The sequence below is a fragment of the Melozone crissalis genome, unplaced genomic scaffold, assembly GCF_028551555.1.
Source record: "Melozone crissalis strain CALT ecotype California unplaced genomic scaffold, PUWL_Pcris_2 ptg000023l_1, whole genome shotgun sequence".
NCBI classification, from domain to species: Eukaryota; Metazoa; Chordata; class Aves; order Passeriformes; family Passerellidae; genus Melozone; species Melozone crissalis.
In genome coordinates, this window is record NW_026535801.1 from 14,595,690 (window position 1) to 14,616,203 (window position 20,514).

The 20,514-nt window shown below is 39.4% G+C and overlaps 1 protein-coding gene across 4 annotated transcripts in view; it reads left to right on the forward strand.

The window, feature by feature from the left end:
* Positions 1-20,514, forward strand: part of SPATS2L (spermatogenesis associated serine rich 2 like) — a 75,930-nt gene that overhangs the window by 24,642 nt on the left and 30,774 nt on the right. For 3 of the 4 annotated variants that reach the window (XM_054277827.1, XM_054277825.1, XM_054277826.1), the window contains one exon: positions 11,676-11,739. In XM_054277827.1, coding sequence (XP_054133802.1) covers positions 11,701-11,739 — 39 coding nt within the window. In that variant the 5' untranslated portion in view covers positions 11,676-11,700. Of the gene's footprint in view, positions 1-2,508; positions 2,538-11,675; positions 11,740-20,514 lie in introns of those variants that run through there. The other variant, XM_054277828.1, reaches the window with a different exon arrangement.

Here is a 20,514-nt window from a genome sequence, read left to right on the forward strand (position 1 = left end):
TTTATCATTTCATGGATTCTGGCATGCCAAAGATAGATCATTTATGGTGAATAGAGACAAGCAAATGAGCTGAAAGATGCTCTAGAATGTGTATCTGTGCTATACAGTGTAAGTGAGCTTACCTGGCTTTGAGAAAAACACCTTACAATAATACATACTTTTGTTTTCTTGAAAATTTTCCTCAATAAATGAAATATTTTCTTTTTATTCTATTAATAAAATTACTCCATTTGCTGTCCATATGTTGCAGCTAGTCAGCTTTATCTCTGGGTTGTCCTTTCCAAGTTAAAAAACCTGTAATTTAAAAAAAAAATCCAAAATCTTAATATATCTGTCTAAACAGGGACCTCAGTTCATTCATTCCAGCAGCATTTCATATGCTATTGACCTTCAGAAACAGAAAAGTTTTTGAGATTGTCCCTTGACTACTGGGGAGGCTATGGAAGGGGGCACTAGTTAAGGCACTTTTGCATATTTTTGGCAGTATGCAGTCTGCATTGATTGACTGTACTTTTGCAATTAATGTTGATGTTGCTAGGTAGTGTGGGTTTCAGTTGAAAAAATTTATGGGTTTCCTTTGGGTTTTACCTCTAAAAAGTGCAGTTCATAGTCCAGTGAATGCTCTAATAGCTGCTTATTCATGTGTAATAGCAATTAGGTTGAAGGACTGTATGAAACAATAAGCAATTATTGGTTAACTTATTTATGTGCTTTTGTTGTTGTTTCCAGGAATACTTTTTGTTAACATTAGAAAATCAATGTTTTCCTCAGCAGTAGGAAGGTGGGGGAGGAGAGGAAGACTGTTATGTGTTGTAAATCTGAGAATTTCAAAATGTCAGTGGTGAAAACAGTGTAGTGTCTGACTCTACAGGTACTGTTAATATGGGAATGATGCTGGGCCTGTGTCTGTTCATTGTGGATATACATCAGGTGATTTTACTAGAGAAACTCATAAACATTTGTTAGAGCTTTTATGTACATATATTTTGTATTTGTACATATGTATATAATATATAATAATTTAAATACTGTTTAAGGAAAAATTTGCATCTTCTTCAAAGGAGCTATATGAGGTGACTTGGTTATAGAAAATGAAAGACTGCATTTAATTTCAGTGTTTGGTTTTGGAAGGTTCAGACTGCTTTGCCACATTTAAATCAGGTGTTTACCTTCAAGCATATGCATAACCTCACTGACTCATAAAGTATGCTTGTTTATACTTTGAATATATGTTATTTACCTGAGGTCTCACCACACTAAGGCTTCTTCAGGTCTGTCATGCCTCCAGTTGAGCACCCGGCCTTATCAGCTCCCTTCAGAAGCCCTTTATTCAGAGAGCGCTTTCAGAGCTCTGGTAAAATGCTTCCTTTCCCCAAACTCGCTGTAAACTTGCCAGTTCATCATGACTGTGGTGCTTCCTGGTGTGCTTGGTCAGGGCAGCTCTGCTGACTTCTTCTCTGTCTGCAGCTGGAGGGGCTCCTGTGGGACCAGCAAGCAGCTGGTTCAAGTCCATGTAGCTCTTTGAATTCAAAGGATTATATTTGCTGAGAGCCAGCCTTGCACTTCTAACAACAGTAAACTGGTTCTTCAGAGATGTGTGAGCAAGAAAGCAAGGTGACGTGGACTTTGAATACTTAATAGAAAGAAGGCTGAAATCTGAATAGCTCCAGAAATCAGGCTATCTTTGAACTTGAGGTTTATTCCAACATTGAAAATTTACTATACTCTGCCAGTCTGCTGGTAGAAGTTTGATTCCTTGTGATAATTAATGATGTCCAAAACAGGTGTGAATTTGTGCACTTCCTAACATTCGCTTTTTAACTTCTGCTCTTACTGTTTAGAGAAAACACTGTGATTGAGGTGAGTGGTGCTCCCACTTTCCATCCTTGCCTGTTAGCATTCCCATGCTGTGCTCTTGTAGCAGTCCACATTTGGGCAACCGCAAAAGCAAATGAGCCAGCGCTGTCTCTTGGCACCCCGTTCTGAGCTGAAATAGGAGCCAGCGTAAGTGGCTTAATAGCTCAAGTCCCTGGCAAGAACAGCTTGGAAGATAATACCTCATTTCTAAAAACTGAAAGTTAACCTCTTCTGTTGTTTTGCAGGAGGGTCATGCAGATGTAGAATTGGAGTGGATTGGTTTTTGCTATTTCACTGCTCTTTATCTGTATGTTTAGGAAGATATTTTGAGGTGTTTGAGGAGAAGCAAGAGGCTGATGTTTATTTTGGCAAGTCTTACTGTGGAAAGTGAGTTTTCTCAGTCTGATTTTTTTTTTCCAGAACCACATCCCTCCCTCCTGCCTATCAGAGAAAACTGTTTACTGACCATGTAGCTGAATTCATCTATTGTCAATTGGGCTCAGCTCTCCTAGTATGATATACATAGTAAAACCAGGAATTCAGATTATGCTGAATCACAGTGATGCTCTGCAGATGTTCCTTTAGGATGCCAGCCAGCAGAACACAGGCTCTAGGCTTCCAGCAACATTGTCCTGCAGAGTGGGGAGGGTATGGAGCCCCTGCATGCAGTCCCTGAACCGGTGAGCATCAGAAGCCAGCAAGTGGATATTTGATCCTGAGCACCCACTGGGTAGTTGTGGTAGCTATGCAGTGGTGCTGAGTTTCCTGCCTTTGGAGCTCTGGAGTGGAGATATGCCTTTGCTGGCTCTTACCTGGTTCTAGGAGGCTCATAGATGTGTTGGAGGGAAATAGGAAAACTGTTTAGAGAAAATCCTTTGCTTTTAAGAATGGCCTAGGGGTTAAAGTACTCTTCTGGTACAGCAGCAGGCAGGTTTGGAACAGGCACTAGATCTTCAGTGGGCTGGAGGCTTTCTCTTGTCACTGGGCTGCTGAGATGAGTTTTTTCTGTCTCTTCTATTTGAGCTATTTCATGTTCTTTGTACAAACATTTCTAGAACAAGACTCCTCATTTTTTCCAAAATTTCCAAAGGATTTTAATGAGTCAATAATTTCCTACCATGAAATGAAAAATTGTTAAGAGAATTTCTGCCTTATACTATTTCAGCCTTCTGGTATTTTTGTAGTTCACTAGAGCATCTTGATGTGGAGTAGAGTTGGTGTTGCTGAGTGTTCCGTTCTCTGGTAAATGGGTGGTATAAATTGGATGGGTCAAAAAGAAGAGCAAAGGAAGTGCTGTCACCTCAGTTTAGAATTACACGTGCATTTGACCACTCAGACTTTTAGCAGTATATTTGATAGCTGTTCAGGTGACAAAACCAGCTGGATAGGGAGTTCCAACACATGTTTTGTAAATTAATTTAGGTGGAAAAATGTTGGCTTTAGATTACTGACTCTGCTTCACATGGCAAGTTATGCAATTTTAGAAAGGATCTGGCTTGAAAATAAGTGTTTGGCTCCTAATCAGTATGGAAAGAGGATGGGAGGAATTTTCAGAAGTTGTGCCTAAGTCCCCTGAATGTTCACTAGGAAATTGCTCTTCTATCCTGTAAAATGTCCTTTCATGGAAAAGCCTGCTGCTGTGCAAGACTCCTTTCCAGAAATTTGATATTTTTTTGAATTTGAATTCCTAGGTTTTGTTTAAGAGGTGTACTGCCACATGTGTTTTGGGGAAGTTTTTCAATGTTTTGGGGAAGTTTTAGAATGCTATTTTTTAAAAACTAATGGTACTTAGTTTATTTTCAAATTTATTTTAGTTAATAGTATGATAATTTCATAAAGCATTTTATGCATTCTTTGTATAAATATATTCTGCCTATATATATACACACACACACACACACACATATATATGTGTGAGTGTATATGTCAGCAGTTACAGAGTATTTACTTTGCACTGGTACCTATCTGTTGAAACAATGGAAACATAGCTCTACACAGGATTTGCATGTGTCCCCTCCTGCAGCTCTGCTCTTCATTCTAGTAAGTTGCTGTAAATAATGCAGAGCTGACCTTTCTTTATGTGCTTTTTAAATTGCTCTCCATTGCTCAGATGCAGGATGGCATTAATGACCTTCATATAAACTACTGGTTTGGATCCTTTTTAGCCCAAGGTATATTCTACAGAGGTAGAATTGGTTGTTACACCTCCAGGTCCCTGTAACTGGTAGTCTGTAACAGTGTAACTGGTGGTCACTGTTTGAGGGTGTCAGTCACCTGTCATGAGGGAGCACCAGCTCACACAGTGACACCAGTCTCTGGGGAAGCCACACTGAAACTTGTGTAAAAGAAGAGCTTCACTTGGATAGGACAGACCCAGGATTCAAAGGCTGTACAGGAAGAGGTTTTGCTAGCCACCTTGCTTATACCCAGGGGTGACCGGTGATAGAAAATACAGCCAGAATCTTTTGTGATGTCAGTATCAAAAGATGTGGTTATGTCACTGAATACTTGTAAACTGTTTGAATGAAATGTTAATGGAGTTGGGAGAGATGCCAGTCAGTAGCTTTCTTTTGACCCAGTCTTATTGTGACCCTGTTAAAGGCTAGAGCATTCCTCTGCAGGATTCTCATATAATGGAGCTGCAACACCAAGTGCAGGGAGGACCTGAGGACCCCTCACGCACCATATCTCTGTGAAAACACTAATGCCTGTGCTGCCCACATAAGCAGTGGTCTGGCTTCTCACACACTGGAGCTGGGAGAGGGAAGCAAGTCAGCTGACCAGAGGGGAGAAGCACAGGCTCTCCCTGGGTTACATGGATGGTACCATCTCTGCTTAGGAGGGGGAGAGCGTAACAAGGTCAAAGAGCAATGGGTTTTATCAGAATGAGGTACAGAACTTACTGATGCCTAACCATTTGATTGCAACACTGACTGGACATGACAGTGTGTCTGTGGTATCTACTTAGAGCCATTCCTGCCCTTGGCAGAATTCTGAGGAGGATAGGAGACAGAAGGATGCTGAGCCAGGTGCTAAGGTCTGTCCTTCCTCATATATCCCACTCTCACCTTTGTCCCTTTTTTATTTTTAGCAGATAGGTCTGTGATCTCTCAGATATGGACTTTACAGTGTTAAGTAGCATAACTGAGTTCTGATGTGTCACTGCACATTTTCCAAACCCTTACCCTTACTGCCCATTTCCAAGCGAGCAGCCTGCAAAGCTGTGGATCTGAGACATTGCTTCTTCCTCAGACTGTGTAGTCAGGCATTTCAGAAATCCTCAGGAGAAGGTGATAAACAATGGGGGAGCATAAGCCTCCTTTCTGTAGGAATCCAGAGCTACATGTGGAATCAGTGAGATGCTTTATTTCCTGCATCCTGTTTTCAGATCTGCAGCCAATGGGTTTCAGACACAGTGTGGTGACCAGTAGAGTCTGGCTGCAGTAGCTGAGCAGGAGGGAGAGTGCAGAGGCAACAGCTGCATTCTGTGATTGAGACAAGCGTGACCGGGGACAGTAGCGGGACTGGACTCTGCAAATGAGGAATATTCTGGAATGTTTGTGCACTTCCATACATATCTTTATGCAGGCATTTAAAGGAAAGGATTTTAAAGCCCTCAGATGTCATGAAACTTATCTGGGGTTTTTAACTAGTCTGAAGTGGCTAATCTCAGACTTCCAAAAACCAGGAAATACCAAATGATGGTGTGCATAGAAAACTTCTACATGCAGTCATTAGAAAGATATGAAACAGTACTGGAGAACACCAGTTCTGTATGTATAACATTTTAGGTTGTTTTTACTAGATGTGTTCATTCCTAGTGCCACAAAAGACTCAAAGGAGAGCTGTGAGGATACTTGTTAATGTGTGCTGGGCGCTCCCGACTCTGGTTATGTTTATGCATTTAATTATTATGTTTGTCTTTAGACGGGAGACTACAGCAAATAGAAAATCATACCCGTTGCTAATCTCAAGATACTGAAGACAAATATCTGAATCTTGGTATTTCTTGTAGCTTTACACACAGTGGCATGCTGATGTTTGCCCATTTGACCTAATTAATTTTTTCTTCTATTTAAATAAGATCTGAATGAAAACCAAAATAATTCCTTTCTGAAATGCTTGAATTTTGGAATCTGCCTCTCAGGTTTTTTTCAGTCTTTCTGGTGCAACAATATTAGCTTAAAACTGCATCAGAAAAATTGTGTTCATCTTAGGCTTCATGTGCCTGCAGTTCTCTAGTAGCATTTCTTTATAATGAGAAACAGTGAAATGTGCAATGGAGGCCATGTGTCTCTGATTCTGCTGGTTTTGCTTTTACCTAGGCCATGTGGAAGTCTGCAGGCAAGACAGTGTAATATAATATATATGGATGGATAGGAATCTTATTTGAAAATGAGATGTAATTCTGTAGAGAAGGTAGAAATAGAGAAGATGAAAGCATAGTGCAGGCTGCTACAATCTCATTAGATACTGTCACGGTTTAATCCCAGCCAGCAACTAAGCACCACACAGCTGCTCATTCACTGCCTCCCCATGGGAGTGAGCTTTGAGTGGCAGAGCTTTGTATGCTGAGCCTGACATCATATGATATGGAATATCCCTTTGCTCAGCTGTCCCAGCTCTGTCCCCTCCCAATTTCTTGTGCCACTCAGACTCCTTGCTGCTGGGGTGGGGTGAGGGGCAGAAAAGGCTTTAATGCTGTGTAAGAAATGCTGGCAGTATCTACAACATCCCTGTGTTAGAGCTATTGTGAAGAAAATTAACTAAATCCCAGCCAAAACCTGCGCAGGTACTTAGCTTTTTTTTTTTGTTATATTTTGAAGTTTCTCTAAAATTGCGATTCCTTTGTTCTGCCCATACCTGTCTAGCTTTTAGGAGCTGGGGGATTTTGACTGAACTATGTGGAAATGAGAAAATTATCTGTAATTAAAAATAGAAAATAATTAAAATTCATATTCTGATGCTGTTCTGCTTCGTGAAAAAGTTTGAGTGACAAATTTGTCAGCTCAAGTTTCTCTCTTAATAGACAAAGCTCACTCAGTGACTGGGATTAGGGAAGCATTGGCAAGGGTCAAGTCATTTAGACCTGGAATTCTTGGTTTACTGGGGTAGTATTTCCTTATAAAAGGAAACAGTTGCAGTGGGCAGATGAGGAACTAAGACCTTTTTTGGGTGTAGGAAAGCATTCATCCATAAGCCTACAGATGGGAAATCCTCCCAACACCAGATTATTAGGTGCTGTTTAATGGGGAGTTTTCTGATCCCCCTTTCCAAAGTTGTATTTTCAGATGTCAGAAGTGGTACAGCAGGTATCACACACAGTCTCTACTCTGATAGACTTTACTGTGACTGGGTATTTTCACAAATTGTGTCTTTCTGGCAACCCTCATGTTTTTATAGACTAATTTTCCACTCTCTGTATTTGCAAGGAGATTTTGTTGTTATTGTTGTTGTTGTTGTTAGGAGTGGGTAGCACCTGACGGAGTTTGAAAGTGTGAAATTTAAATGTGCCTGGTTTTGCAGCAGTGGCAAGACACAGAGTAGTTGTTGTGATTCTTTGATGCTTGAGATGCAGGCAATCCCCCCCATCCATAATGTTGTTTAGAATGGAATGTTTGTCAGCTTTACCTGAGTCTGGCTGGCTGGAAGGTGTCTGTGGGCCAAACGCCTCTGGTGCTGGCACCAGTGGGAAGGTGGTGGGCATTCTTTGGAAGCTCAGCGCAGCAGCAGTGGGGTTTCACTGCTGCTTGGAGACAGTAAGGAATCTTCTGTAAAGGCTGAGGCAGCAGGCACATAGCTTAGACTGTGTCAGGTAAGCTTTGACATGTTTTTCTGCAGTGGCTAAAGGCCCTGCCTGTAACTGTCTGCCTGTAACGTTGCTGCTTACAGTTAAGGTGAGCAGGACAGAGTAGGTGCCAGCACCATAGATGCCCTGGTTCAGGTTCATGGTAGCTTAAACTGCATAGACAAATACAAATTGCTTCATTTGGTAGGGGAGAGAAGTAAAACTCTGCCAAAAGTAGTCCAGTCTTCTCTGAAGCATTCCCTTGAATGCAATTGAAATGCTTCATTTTACAAGGCAAGTGAAATGTCTCATTTGGGTGTGTGTAATAGCTTTAGAAAAAACACCCTGTCAGTATTTGAGGTCAGGATGTAATGAGAAACTGAGAGTGATCTCCTGCTGCAGGTAATGCATTTGGAAATTTATATCAGAAATTAATGACCCATTTATATAAGGGATTTTGTAGTTTGTTGGGATTTTTTTCACAAATTTCTTTTTCTTGGAAGTTTTTTGGCATGATTTGCAATGACATTTCAGGAGCAAAAATGCAAGCAGGAGATGTGGAGAAAGACAAAGCATGTAAGCTGACATTCAAGCTGAGAATCTCTCTTATACAGTGTTTTCTGTGTTTTAAATTTAGTACTTGTATTAACTTAAGCTTGGCCAGTGCAGAAAATTTTCTATCAGGGATCTTTCTCCAAACATTCTTTTGCCTGCATGCTGTTGGCAACATGTACTGTTTTCCATTGGCTTTAGGTCCCTTTTGGGCTCAGCTGAGGGTCCTATTTTGATGTTCCACAACTTGCACAGAAAGAAGCTTTGGTGAAGAACTGAGGACAAGAAGATAAGGAGATATTGAGGACTGGAGATAAAACTTCAGTGGATTATTTTGTTCATAAAATTATGGATATGCTGTAGTCTTTTGCCACAGAAACGAAGTAATTGTTAAACACTGAGATTAAAATAACACCAGAGAAAAAACACTAGTTAAGTCAATAAATCAGTTGGTGCTACAGTGAGAAATTTAAATTTGTTAGCTATTAAGTATAGCCATAAAGGATGATGCTTTTAAAAATTAGTGCAGCATTGACATTTTCTTTTTAATGTATCATCTGTATTTTATGTAACAAGCAGTGCTGGACTGAGTTATATAAACGAGCAAGTGTTTTATAAATGTTATTTCAATTATCTGTCCTTGGAGAAGGTGAATGAAAAATAGCTCCAACTCAGTTTTAGCATCTTCATGTTGACAGTTGTAAAATGCATATTAATGAAGTATGTGAAGTACAGAGAAATGGGTCCATTTGTAAAAGCTGCTGTCCTCTTAGTTCTTTATCTTAAAAGGGAAAGAAAAAAGAGAAAGGAAGAAAGAAGCAGAGTGTATGTTTTGTGTAGTATGCCAGGTCTTTTTGAAATAGCTTGCAGTTGCAAGCTAGCTGAATCAGCACCACATTTATTGGTGGAAGGCTATAATCATAGAAACACCTGCAGTGTACGGCAGAGAAGAGACACATCAAATTCTGGCAAGGTGTTGAATGAAGTTTTTATGTCTGGTTTTAAATCAAGTCAGAGCATTGCTACGAAGAGTAGAATTGGCTAAGTAGTCGGGTTTAATCAGCAAAATTAATTTAAATTTCAAGAATTACTTAGCTAGTATCTTTGAAGAAACCTTAGCTGAGAGGCATGAGGGTTTCACAAAGTATCATTATTTGGATTCATTTGCTTCATACAAGATGCAGTTTTAAATTTTGGTACAGAATTAATAGCACATGTTGAAAAAGAACCTGAAGATTTAAAGTGACAAAGATCTTTTCCCATTACTTAGTGGTTTTTATAGATTAATAAACTTTGAAGGCCAGAAGAGTTTGTTACCTCCCTTAGTGAGCTTGTTTCTGTGTTTTATGCTTGGTTCTTCAGGAACAGATGAACTTTTTCTTGTTAATGTTGCTCTGAGGTTCTGGATCAGATTAAGTGTGTTTGAATCAGTAGGCAAGAGTGCATTGATCAGTTGTCTCTAACATTACAAAATCTGCTTTGTACTGGATACAAGAGCAAAACAGTTGGATTCCTTAACTAATCCTTACCATACACTTACCCCTTAAACAGAGAATAGGACCCGTCCAGCGTGGGTTTGATGTCACTAGATAGAAGCCATGCTTTTATGAGAAGCAGCAAGGCAGGTGAAGACGTAGAGTAACTTTAGAGCTGACTTTTCCAGTCTGCATGGGAAAATTTATCACCTATATCTCATGTTCTTTGCCCCTTCGGCATGAGAAATAGCTGACAGCAAAAGACAAGAAGTACATTAAAAAAAATTGTCTAGAGAGTACAGGCTACAAGCATTTCTCAACACCTTTCTTTTGTTATTGGAACACACTAAATATTGGAAATGGAATTGCCCTGAACTTACCTTCTGAGTGATCTTCCTGCCTGCTCTGTCCAGATGTTTTTAATTCTGCTTCTAGCCTTTGGGTGGGCTTGACAAAGAAACTAATTTGAGCTTTTTCATTCTCGATGTAGGGAGGGGCAGGAAGGGCAGCCTTCCTCTCTGAGATGCCCGCAGACAGTAACAGTGTCTGCTTCCCAGGGACACAGCGGCCCAGCTGCCAAGGAGGCTTATCAAACATAGTGAGACTCCAGTCTTGGCTAAGCATTTGGGCCACTGACTTAATACAGGTAAAAGGTATTTGAGTTCTGATAGAGCATCTCTTCATAGTACAGTAAGATGGAGATGTCACGAGCAACCTTACTTATTTCAAGCATGTCTTTTTAATAGCTGGCAATGGAAATGGTTACTTTTGTCTTTTTGCTCTTCATCAGACCAAATCTCAAATGAACTTCTTTTTCTTCTTCCTGTTATCTCTTCCCCGTGTGCTTCCTCAATTCTCATCTCTTTAGTTAGAAAATGGGTGCATACAGAAATTAATTATAAGATTTAAAAGTTGTCAGTGAATACTGCAAGAAACGTGCTTAATTTCTGGAGTTTGAACTCTACTAAACTTCTTTGTTTCAAAGAAGAATTTGAGGGAGCATTGCTAAGGGCATTAAAAGAGATTTAGAAGAATTTTTGGAACACTTATCAGTCCACATAGCAAGTGCTCAAATAGGGAAAAGGAGCTGTTCCTACTTTAAAACGAACTTAAGGGTTCGTTCTCATATATCCGTACCTTTTTATCAGTGTACAATAGAGTTAGAGAAAGAGACCAAACCAAAATTGTATTTCATTTGACTTAGTCTTTGCTGGAATTCTTGGTATATGTTATTTAATTTTAAAATGTGAAGATTCAGCTCTGTTCCTTAGTGAAATTTAAGGCAGTTGGTTTTGATGGAAGCAAGAATAGGCAACAGGACTCCTTTCCCTGTGTTTAACTCTTCATCATGTGGTAGAGTGTCTCTCAATTACCCAGCCACATAACTAGAAATAGAAAGCATATTGCAGGATTTCTTAATCATATGCAAATTCCATTCATGTGCCCAAGTTTTGAGAGAAGACTTAGAGATTTAAATCTACCAACCCTGTTAGTTTCAGTAGGAGCTGTGTGACTAAATCTTCTGAATTAGTTATGAATTAAAAACAAACAACAAACAGCCATGCAGCACTTGTCAGCCCACCCTCCTGGCACATTTAGCTGCTTTTGGGGACTGCATTAATTGATACATTCTTTTGGCAAAAATTGAGGATGCTGGTGAATGAGAAAACAGGAGCTGTTGAGTTCATCTAAGGTACTCCTGCTCTTTATAGCCTCAGAACAGGGTATGGGAGACATGGCTGGGAGAAGTGATATGCCTTTTATCCAGAGTCATAGCTATAAGGCATTTTTAAATGTGCTTGCAGAACTAATCTTGGGAAGGTAGGAAATTTGGACTAGCTTTACCTTTGGCAGGATTGAGAACTGCTGTGCAGGACATTGTGTTCTCATTTTTCTCTAATGCTTACAGGTAAGCATATGCAATTAGTCATTACAGGTGTAGCTTTGACAGGTTGGGACTAAAACCTCCCAATTAATCTCTTTGATTTTTTTTCTCATTTCAGAGACACTACTCTCCTCTGAATAAAGATGGCAGAAATCAATTCTCATGTAAATATCAAGGAAAAGGTAGGTTCAAGTAACAGTACAATACAAACCAAAATTATATTTGCATACCTATTTAATTTCTGCTCTTTCCAACACTATTTACATACTGAACTTTATTATGTATTGACTCTGTGGATGAAGTACACACACAGCTATTGATAGGACTAATCTGAATTTTGCGTGGTGCGAAGCATTTTTACTTTTTTGCAGAGAGACTGTTTTGTCAGCTAGAGTTCTCTTGTTCCTTTGTAATTCCTGTGCACACTGATGCTGTGGAGAGAAGCAATTTGGGATGATTGCTGCTGTACAAAATGCAACCATTGAAGAAACATGCCCTTTAGATATAATTTTCTGCCAAAAAACGTTATGCCTGTAATATTTAAAGCAATTCCTAAAAGTGCAGGACCTGCAAAGAGTAGGTTACTTTTTCTGTGAAAGTGTGTCTGCTTTTAACTGCACTCCATGTGCTTGAGTGAGCCTTCTCCATATCCTTGGCTAGAGCTAGAGCCTCATCTCCCTTTCAGGAGCAGTAGAGGACCTAAAGCTAATTAGGATATGAGGTAGGTCAGGAGGTCTTGTGTGAATCCCAGTAGTCAGATTGTGAAGAGACAATCTAACCATAGAATTTCTTTTTCTCTATCTCTCTTTATGGGAAACAGTTCCTTACCTGTTGCACTGCCCAGGTACCTGTTTTTTCAGTGGTTTTACCTTATATTTGGTGTTGACATCTGTGTTGCTCATTGTGCTTGAGGATTTGCATGGCAATATGAATCTCTGTCTTGGTGATGAATGACTTCCTTAGTCCTTAATAAAAGCACAGGGTTTTCAAATTGAGTAGCATGATGATTTTGTAGTAGAAAGTAATGTCATTGAATTCTTTTCCCTGGTGCCAGAGTACCATAATTCCCAAAATATTACTCAGTAAATCAATTGAAGCTCTACATATTTACTGTGTAGCTTGAAATTTTTATTTAAGTCAGTTTTACAAGTACAGGATTTTACAAATCATGCGTTTGTCTTTCGCAAGTGTAAGAATGAAGAGCTGCAACAGGAGTTTTATTCGTGGTAGATATCTGCTGTTCCAAGTGTGATATCAGCTGGGAGTGCCCCAAATCAAATGTTTATGAGCATATGCATTTTAAGGCAGGAAAATAATTGAATCAATACACTCTGTTATAAATTGCTCCACTCTTTATTCCTGCATCTTCCATTAGTATTTAGTGCCACTAAATCCCTATGCCAAATTTAAAACTTAGTTTAATAGCAATTGAAATTGTTTTTCAAAATCATTGAGTTTTATTCTGGAAAATGTGGATTAATCTAATGCATAAAGGGTTAGTGACCAAACAGCATAAGCCTCATGCAGTCTACATGCTGCAGTTGAGAGAGTGTTGTGCTCAGGGAGCCATTGCACCTGGGCAAGTCCCTTGTGTTTTAAAACAGGATTGCAGTAGCTCTGTTTGGTATCTTGTATTTTGTTTACTGTATGGGCAGCCACAAACTGAGTAACTGTGAAGTGACTGTAGCTCCAGAAGTCTTTGAATGATGCTCTGGAAATACAAGGAAAAAGTTTAAAAAACTCCTGCAGAGTTGCCTTGGATAATATTTGCACATGAACTGCTGAAACATGAGGATTTCATTTACATGTTTGAAAAGCAGACATATTTACAGTGTGCTGGTAAGGGAGTAAAAATCACATCCCTTTCTCACTTAGCTTACAGAGCTTCCATAGTCATCCTCACAACGTTGAAGCTGAGTCAGTTTAATGTTTACTTTTACCCACCTTTTAGGAGGCAATATTTCTGGGTAAAAAAACTAAGGTTTATAAATATAATACTTCAGCTGAGCTTCGCAAATCCATTGCCCTCAATGTAAATACAAGCAGGCCTGTTTTAAAAGAACAGACTAGAATACAGTCCCTTCCCAGTTCTCCCTTTCTTCTGCCTTAGTGCTTGTGGATCATGATGTACTTAAGACTTTGATCTTGCTAGGACTTGCATGAAACCAAAAGAGCTGTACATCTGCACACAGATACTTACTCATGTAAGTTTCTGCAAAAGTAGCACACAGGTTTCTCCTTACTTTGAAGGTTGTTCCACTGTGATAAAAATGTGGTGAAAATCCCATGCAGATTTCAGCATGTTTGTTCTTTTTTTGGGGGGTGGGGCAGCAGTTGTTTGGGGTTTTTTTTCAGTGGTGACCTTTCCCTGTGTTCTCTCCATGATCAGCTTCTAGTTATTCAAGAAAGTAAAACCTCTGCCACTGTTTTAAAAGTGGTGTGAGGCCAGTGCAGACATTTTGGACATTACACTCACAACCAGGCTCTGTAAAGCTCCACCCCTGAATTTGAGTCATAAGAGAATGCTACTGTGGTAGTGATACTTGTATAATTCATTCTTGGCATTTCAGCTGAAATAGTTCATAGAGTCAATAGGTTAAACATTCTATTTTGTATCTTCTTTTTTCTCCCCCAAGAGATTTATATAAATGTTGGCCTGTGATGTTAGGAAGGCTAATGAAAGTTTCCATAGTTGGCAGAGACTCCTGCAGCTGTGATACTCTTGTGGGGGAGCCAGGACTGTTTCAATTACCATATTTTCATGCACATAACCCACAGATTTTCTGGAATAACCTACGTTCTGCATTTCAGCAGACACAAAGGTCATTAATTGCGTGCATAACCAGTATAAGAAGTTTACCATCAGGACCTCTCTCAGAATAATTCCCTCTGCCCTGACCCGTGCTGTAGTCTTCCTTCACTATGCCACTATCCCTCTTGCCTCTGATAACACTCATAATCATCTCTGTGCCTGAAAATAAGTAAGGGTTTAGTTTTTGTATGAGGATTTTCAGAGACCAAGTGTTATGCATAGTTCAGATCATATGCACAAAAGTTCACCGGATTAAGGGGTAAAATGAGCTGAACTCATTGGCTTACATCCAAATCCATAAAATCAAAGGAGGTATTCAAGCATTAGCCTAGTACATCACCAGAAGAGGTGCTGAGATTCTGAATTACAAGTCTTCCAAAGAAGAATAAATTGGAGTGAGGAAGACAAGTGATGTATTGTCTCCTGCAACAATTAGGCCCTCTTAGTTTAACAAGAGAAGAGAGAGTATCAGACACTCCCCAGAATAACCATTCATCTCTGGCATGCGAGTTTGGTTTTGATCCAAAGAAATATCAAGAATTGTTTAAACTTCAGGACTCGCTTTTAGGTCCATTTTTTTGGTTGGTTTTTTTTGTTTGTTTGTTTTTGGTTTTGTTGTTTTTGTTTCTGGGGTTTTGTTTTGTTTTTGTTTGTTTGTTTGCTGTGAGATCTGCTGTCAGCTGGAATTAGCAAAATACTCATTCAGATGAAAATTCTCCTTTTGAGATTCTGTTAGGAGTGAAGTTTTGCTGAAGTTCTCCTGAAAGGCTTGCTTTCTCATTTGTCATTTCAAGTGTCAGAGCTGGAGGAGCAGATGGGCAGCACTGCAAGAAGGAAATTTTATTCAGATGTGGTTTTGGAGGTTTCACAGTTTTGTTTGCATTACACCATAAATGTGGTTTTCTTAAGCAATAGTCAGCATGCAAGGAAAGAGTAGGATTTAGTGGAAGGAATGGAAGTAGTATGTAAATTTGAAATCATTCATTACTGAAGCAGATAGTGAAATCACAGATTGGAAACTTTCTCCTTAAACTTGACCTTTGCAGCTGTTCTTTGCCCATGTGTTGAAATAGATGGACTGTTCAAAGACCAAAAAGTTGATCAAAATGCACTTTTGTCACTTGATGAGCCATTTAACTTGGATTAAGGATATCACAGACCCATGTCTGTAAATGGTGCTGTCATCACTCGAGTAGAACAGTTCTTACTAAGCCAAACTTCTCAGGAATCCTGAAATAACATATTAGAATGTCTGGCTTTCTATTTGATGGATAAGGGAGAAATAATAAATCCATGACAAGTACCTAAAGAAGTTTACTGCAGCAAGTAGAACTTTTTTGGGGCTTACTAGGAATTAATGATCAGAATGTATGAGGGTCATGAAGAGATCATGTAGCAGAAAGAGAGGCACAGATCTGATCAAAACTGTCGTTTTGCTCAAAGGGGATATTAGCAACACTTGTTCAGTTTGCCATGATGAACTTAGTAAAGTTTCTGGAAAAATGTCTCCAATGTAAGGAATAGTCTCTTAACACAACCAAGTCAAATTGTATTCATGAAATATATTTGTGTAGAAGTTCAAAACCTTTTAAAAAATTCGACCATAAAGTGGTTTTAAAATGCATTTTCTTGCTTAATGTAGCCAGGACATCTGTTAATGCTAAATTCCCAGATTATCAAAACCAGCAGTGTTCTGCTGGCAGCCCTTCTTCCCTGCTTCACTTGCAGGACTTGGGAGAACTTGGGGGTGTAATGGAATTGAATGATGTATCTGTGTACATAAAAAATTTGCAACTGACATACAGTAAAAGTAAAATAGGAAATGTTTATTGATAACCGTACTTAGAAATTAATTTAGTTCCTAACTTAGAGAAGACCTGTTGATCTTACTGTTTAGTACAAAGTGAAGGTGTTAGTTTTCCTAACCAAGCATGAATAAGAACATTTCTGTCCAAGTGACCATAATAGTAACTTGCTTCAGGGGGATTAGAGCAGCTGTGTTTAGGGGTTTCAGAACAGCCGTGAGCTTTCAGCAAAGAAGTTTAATTTGTCACTATGTCAGAAATATATAAACAAACTCTCTGAACCCCGGATATGTTACTTATTCACCAGAAACATCCTCTTTGAGATGATGCCAAGGGGGACCAGATGGAGCAGAGCAGCAAACAGGCAGTGATTGAGTCCATGTTGTTACAGTTGCCTGGGAACCATTTGAAACTTGACAGAGAAAGTAAAGGGCTTAGAGGAGCGCACATCACTGTCAGCTTGGTTCTGCATGTGGAATAGGTAATCTGGTGTCACAACTTCCAGGCAGGCTCTGGTTTTTTTTGAGCTTGACTTACCTGGAAAGTCTTGTGAGATGGGTGTTTGTGAGGACTTAGAGTAAGCTACCACAAGAAGGTAGAATTCAGCATCCTTTCCTGTGTGCTATATTCCTCCAAAGTAACCTGTTACTGATTCATTTTATTTATATATATATGAGTATATGTGTGTATATTATTTTTTTAGGTGAGCCAAAAATTTGCCTCAAGTGAGATGTTTAACAGTAATCATCAGAAAAATAGTCAAGTATATCTGATCAGACCTTGAGGATTTTATTGTGAGGTAGACACTTATCTGAGGAGACTTGATACCTTTTTCAGTTTTGATTCCATTTCTGGGCAGTCTTCAACATTTTTTGTAAGAGACAGGTAAAAACATCCTCATGACTGTGGAATTCTGATGAGACACAGTCTGGCTCTAATTGCAACAAACATTAGCAGGACTTGAGCTCTGGATCATGAGTTTAAATGGAGGTGGACCTGGGTTCTGTCTTTCATGTTCTTGACTGTATACAGTCAATATCCCAGGTTTATATTTTAGGTCTGTGATTGCTTTGAAGTAGCTTTGGTAAGCTGAAATTCTAAGAAAGTTTTCTTAGTAAACAAAATAATGTGCTTTCCGGTTAGGCTGCAGGAGGAAAAGCCCCAGGAACTTAACTGCTGTCAGTGACAGATTCTCAGCTAATGCTGACATTAATAGCCTTAATTATCTGTGGTTCTGAAGGTATGTTACTGAATTCTCTTGGTGTCCTGGAATGCTGTCTATCATCCAGATGATGACAGCAGTTCACTGGGAATCTACACTGGATAAAAACAGGATGTTTCACAAAATAATTAGTCTGGTAATGCTGTTTCTCCTATGATCAGGTTTCAGTAAGTAGGAAAAAAAAAGTTTTCTCCCACATAAAGGGAAATCTAATAAAGTAGACTGCTGAGTTAGTCTTTGCAGAATGGCATTAATGCAGTACCATTCCCTGGGAAGGGATTCTTTTGCTCCGGTACTTTCTTTCGTACTTTAGGATGCTGAATATTTTTTAAAAGAGTTGGTTGTTGAGAAGGCATAAATACCAGATGATTCTACTTGCATAATCTGTTGTTTACATATTAAGAAGATGGATATTCTTACTGAATTTGAGGGCTATGAGTTTAGAGAGAGAGAAAGTTAGGAGTTGCCTCCTGCCCTGGCATCGTCCTATCAACATCTGTAAAGAAAATGAGCTCTATACGGTTTTTTGGATTGGGAAGTGATGGACTTCTCCCAAGCAGCTGGAGGTTTGTAAGCAGTGAGGTGTATAGCTGTACTAGCACAAGGGCTGTTTTATCACCTGAGCTAGCAGGTGAACCACAGAGCAGCCAGCGTACCTGGAGTGGCTGGATCCAGATCACATTGAGCCCTTCAGTAAGTCTACCTTGTCATCTTGCATTTGTCAGGCATTCCTGGAGCTTTGATATGCTTCTGTTCATCACAGTCTGTGTTAGGTCTCTTATGACCTACAGTTGGAGAAGTGCATTTGTGTTAGGCTTATGCTGTCAGGAAGTTTCCCATCCCTCCCTTTGGCTTTTTCTTTTTTATCACTAGGTCCCTTTCTGGAAACAAATGGGACACTTGTTGCATGAGGGGATAGAGATGAGCTTCAGACCCAGAAATCTACATATATATTTGAAATCAGGATTAAAGGACTAAGGGCTGGAATATCTGGGACCTTGAAATTGGCATTTCTAGGTGAAGGTTGCCTGTTCTCCCTCCATATATTGTGTCCTCCTCCCAGATACACTGTCAGGTCACAATCTGAGTTTTGTAACCACATGTCAATAACTTCTGTCCAGAAATTACTGACATTTTCATTGCCTGTCTACAAGAGTTCCAATGTATTCTGGATAACAACATTGGTAAAACAGTGCATGTGTTGTAGACTTGCTGTCTGGCACACAAATCTTTGTCTTTGAAATTCCAGAAGTATGGTAACCTGATGCCATTTTGTTCCTAAAAATTTACTCGACAAAATACTTTGTTTTGGAGCAAAACCTTTTGGGATCTCTGTTCTTTTGATTCTGAACTGAGATGGTTATAGATATAGATGTGTGTGTATTAATTTTGATGCATTCTAGTGATTGCAAATTTTAGTTTTCATCTACTCACCCACTTAAATCACTGCACAAATCTCAAAAGGAGAAACTCTAACTTGTAGATATCCTGGGTGTCACAGCATACTTACATAAGAGAAGCAGATTTGAAAAAGTCTAAGCAACTTCTGATTTTGGATTTCCTAGGTCTTGGATGCTTTCCTTTGCAATCTGATGTTCTTTTCCTGAGGAATTATTTCATTAAACTTCTCAATTTTTTTATATTTTCCAGATATAAAGATAAACAAATGTATTTTTTGGGCAACGGTCAACAAAAATATTGTTGGGTTTTGGCAGTAGAACTGTTGAGCTTTACAGTATAGTAATTCCCTAAATCAAATTTTTTAGTAGTCCAACTAAACCAGGGCTGTGTCCACAGTGTTGTCATATGCTATATTTCTTTTTCTCTGTACTGTTAAGCATTTTTCCTAAGATCATCATGCTGGGTTTTTTTGGGTTCTCTCCACAACTAAAATGTTTCCATAACCTTTTTTATTTAATTATAGTATTAATTGGATGAAGCATAGTTTAGCTTTTAATTCTGGTTTTTCTATAATAAAATTCTTAAAGATCACACGGTACAAACAGAAAGTCTTTGGTTGATCTTGTCTAAAACATAGCCTGCTTGGTTGAGTTCTTGTGTGTCAATGTCCTCTACCCTACAGATATTCTTCTTCTTTTTAAGTTTCCAAAGTGCACTGTGTGACGAGTCGTCTGATTCTCTGAGTGAGGTCTTAGCCTCACTTGGTTGTTTCCAGATGCTTCCTGAGGCTTGCAGATCTTTCATAGCAAAGTGGGACCTAGAAGCCATGGGAGATCCTTGTGCTTAAGTTTAAAGTTGGTTAGAATACTCTAGATATTTCTTTTACTATTTTTCCTGTAAGCAGTTACCACAAGGAGATTATGCAATTTTGAGTAGGCAGAGAGACGATTCACATGATTGTGAAAGAAGAGGGGAGTTTTTTGTGAGAATATGAAGATGTAATCCACATGGTGAAAATGTTTGAGAGCTATGAGCTTGAACATAAAATATCTGCAGCTTGTGGCCTGCTCTACCTTAGTGTCTTTGCCAGCTCTTATTGTGGAGCCAGCTCTGTTCACACTTGTTGCAGCTTTATCAGTAAATAGCACGCCTATGCCCACAATCACTAGATTAATTAACTCCTTTTTCCAGTGCTTTCTCTTCACATCCTATTGATTTGGGTTAGTTTTCACTTGGCTGCCTGCAGTACATAGCAGAGAGCTATGCTCATTACTTCTTCCCATGCATGCATGTCAGCTGAAGAGAGAAACTTGAGCAGAGAGGGGATTTTCTGCACAGTTTCTGGCAACAACAACCTCTGGTTCAAGCAGTCCACTTGCCAGCCTACTCTGTATGAACTTTAACATAAAGTTACCCCTGTTCAGTAGATATTCTAAAGCAGCCTCTGTTGGCTGGGGACCGAGTTTGTGGGCCAGCCTGGTTCAGTCATAGTGTGGCAACATCAGACAGACAATGGGATAGGCCTCTAGAAAAGGGTCCTTGGGAAGTAGGCAAGCACTTCAGCTCCACTGCCTTCTGAATTCTGGGTTTGGCCTGGACTGCCCAAGGCTAGACTTGCTACCTGAGAGGTGCTGTGGGTGAATGTGAAGCTGCAGAGAGGGGTGTGATGTGATGATGGATGGGAGCACAGTAAATCATCTTAAGTAGCTGTACTAAC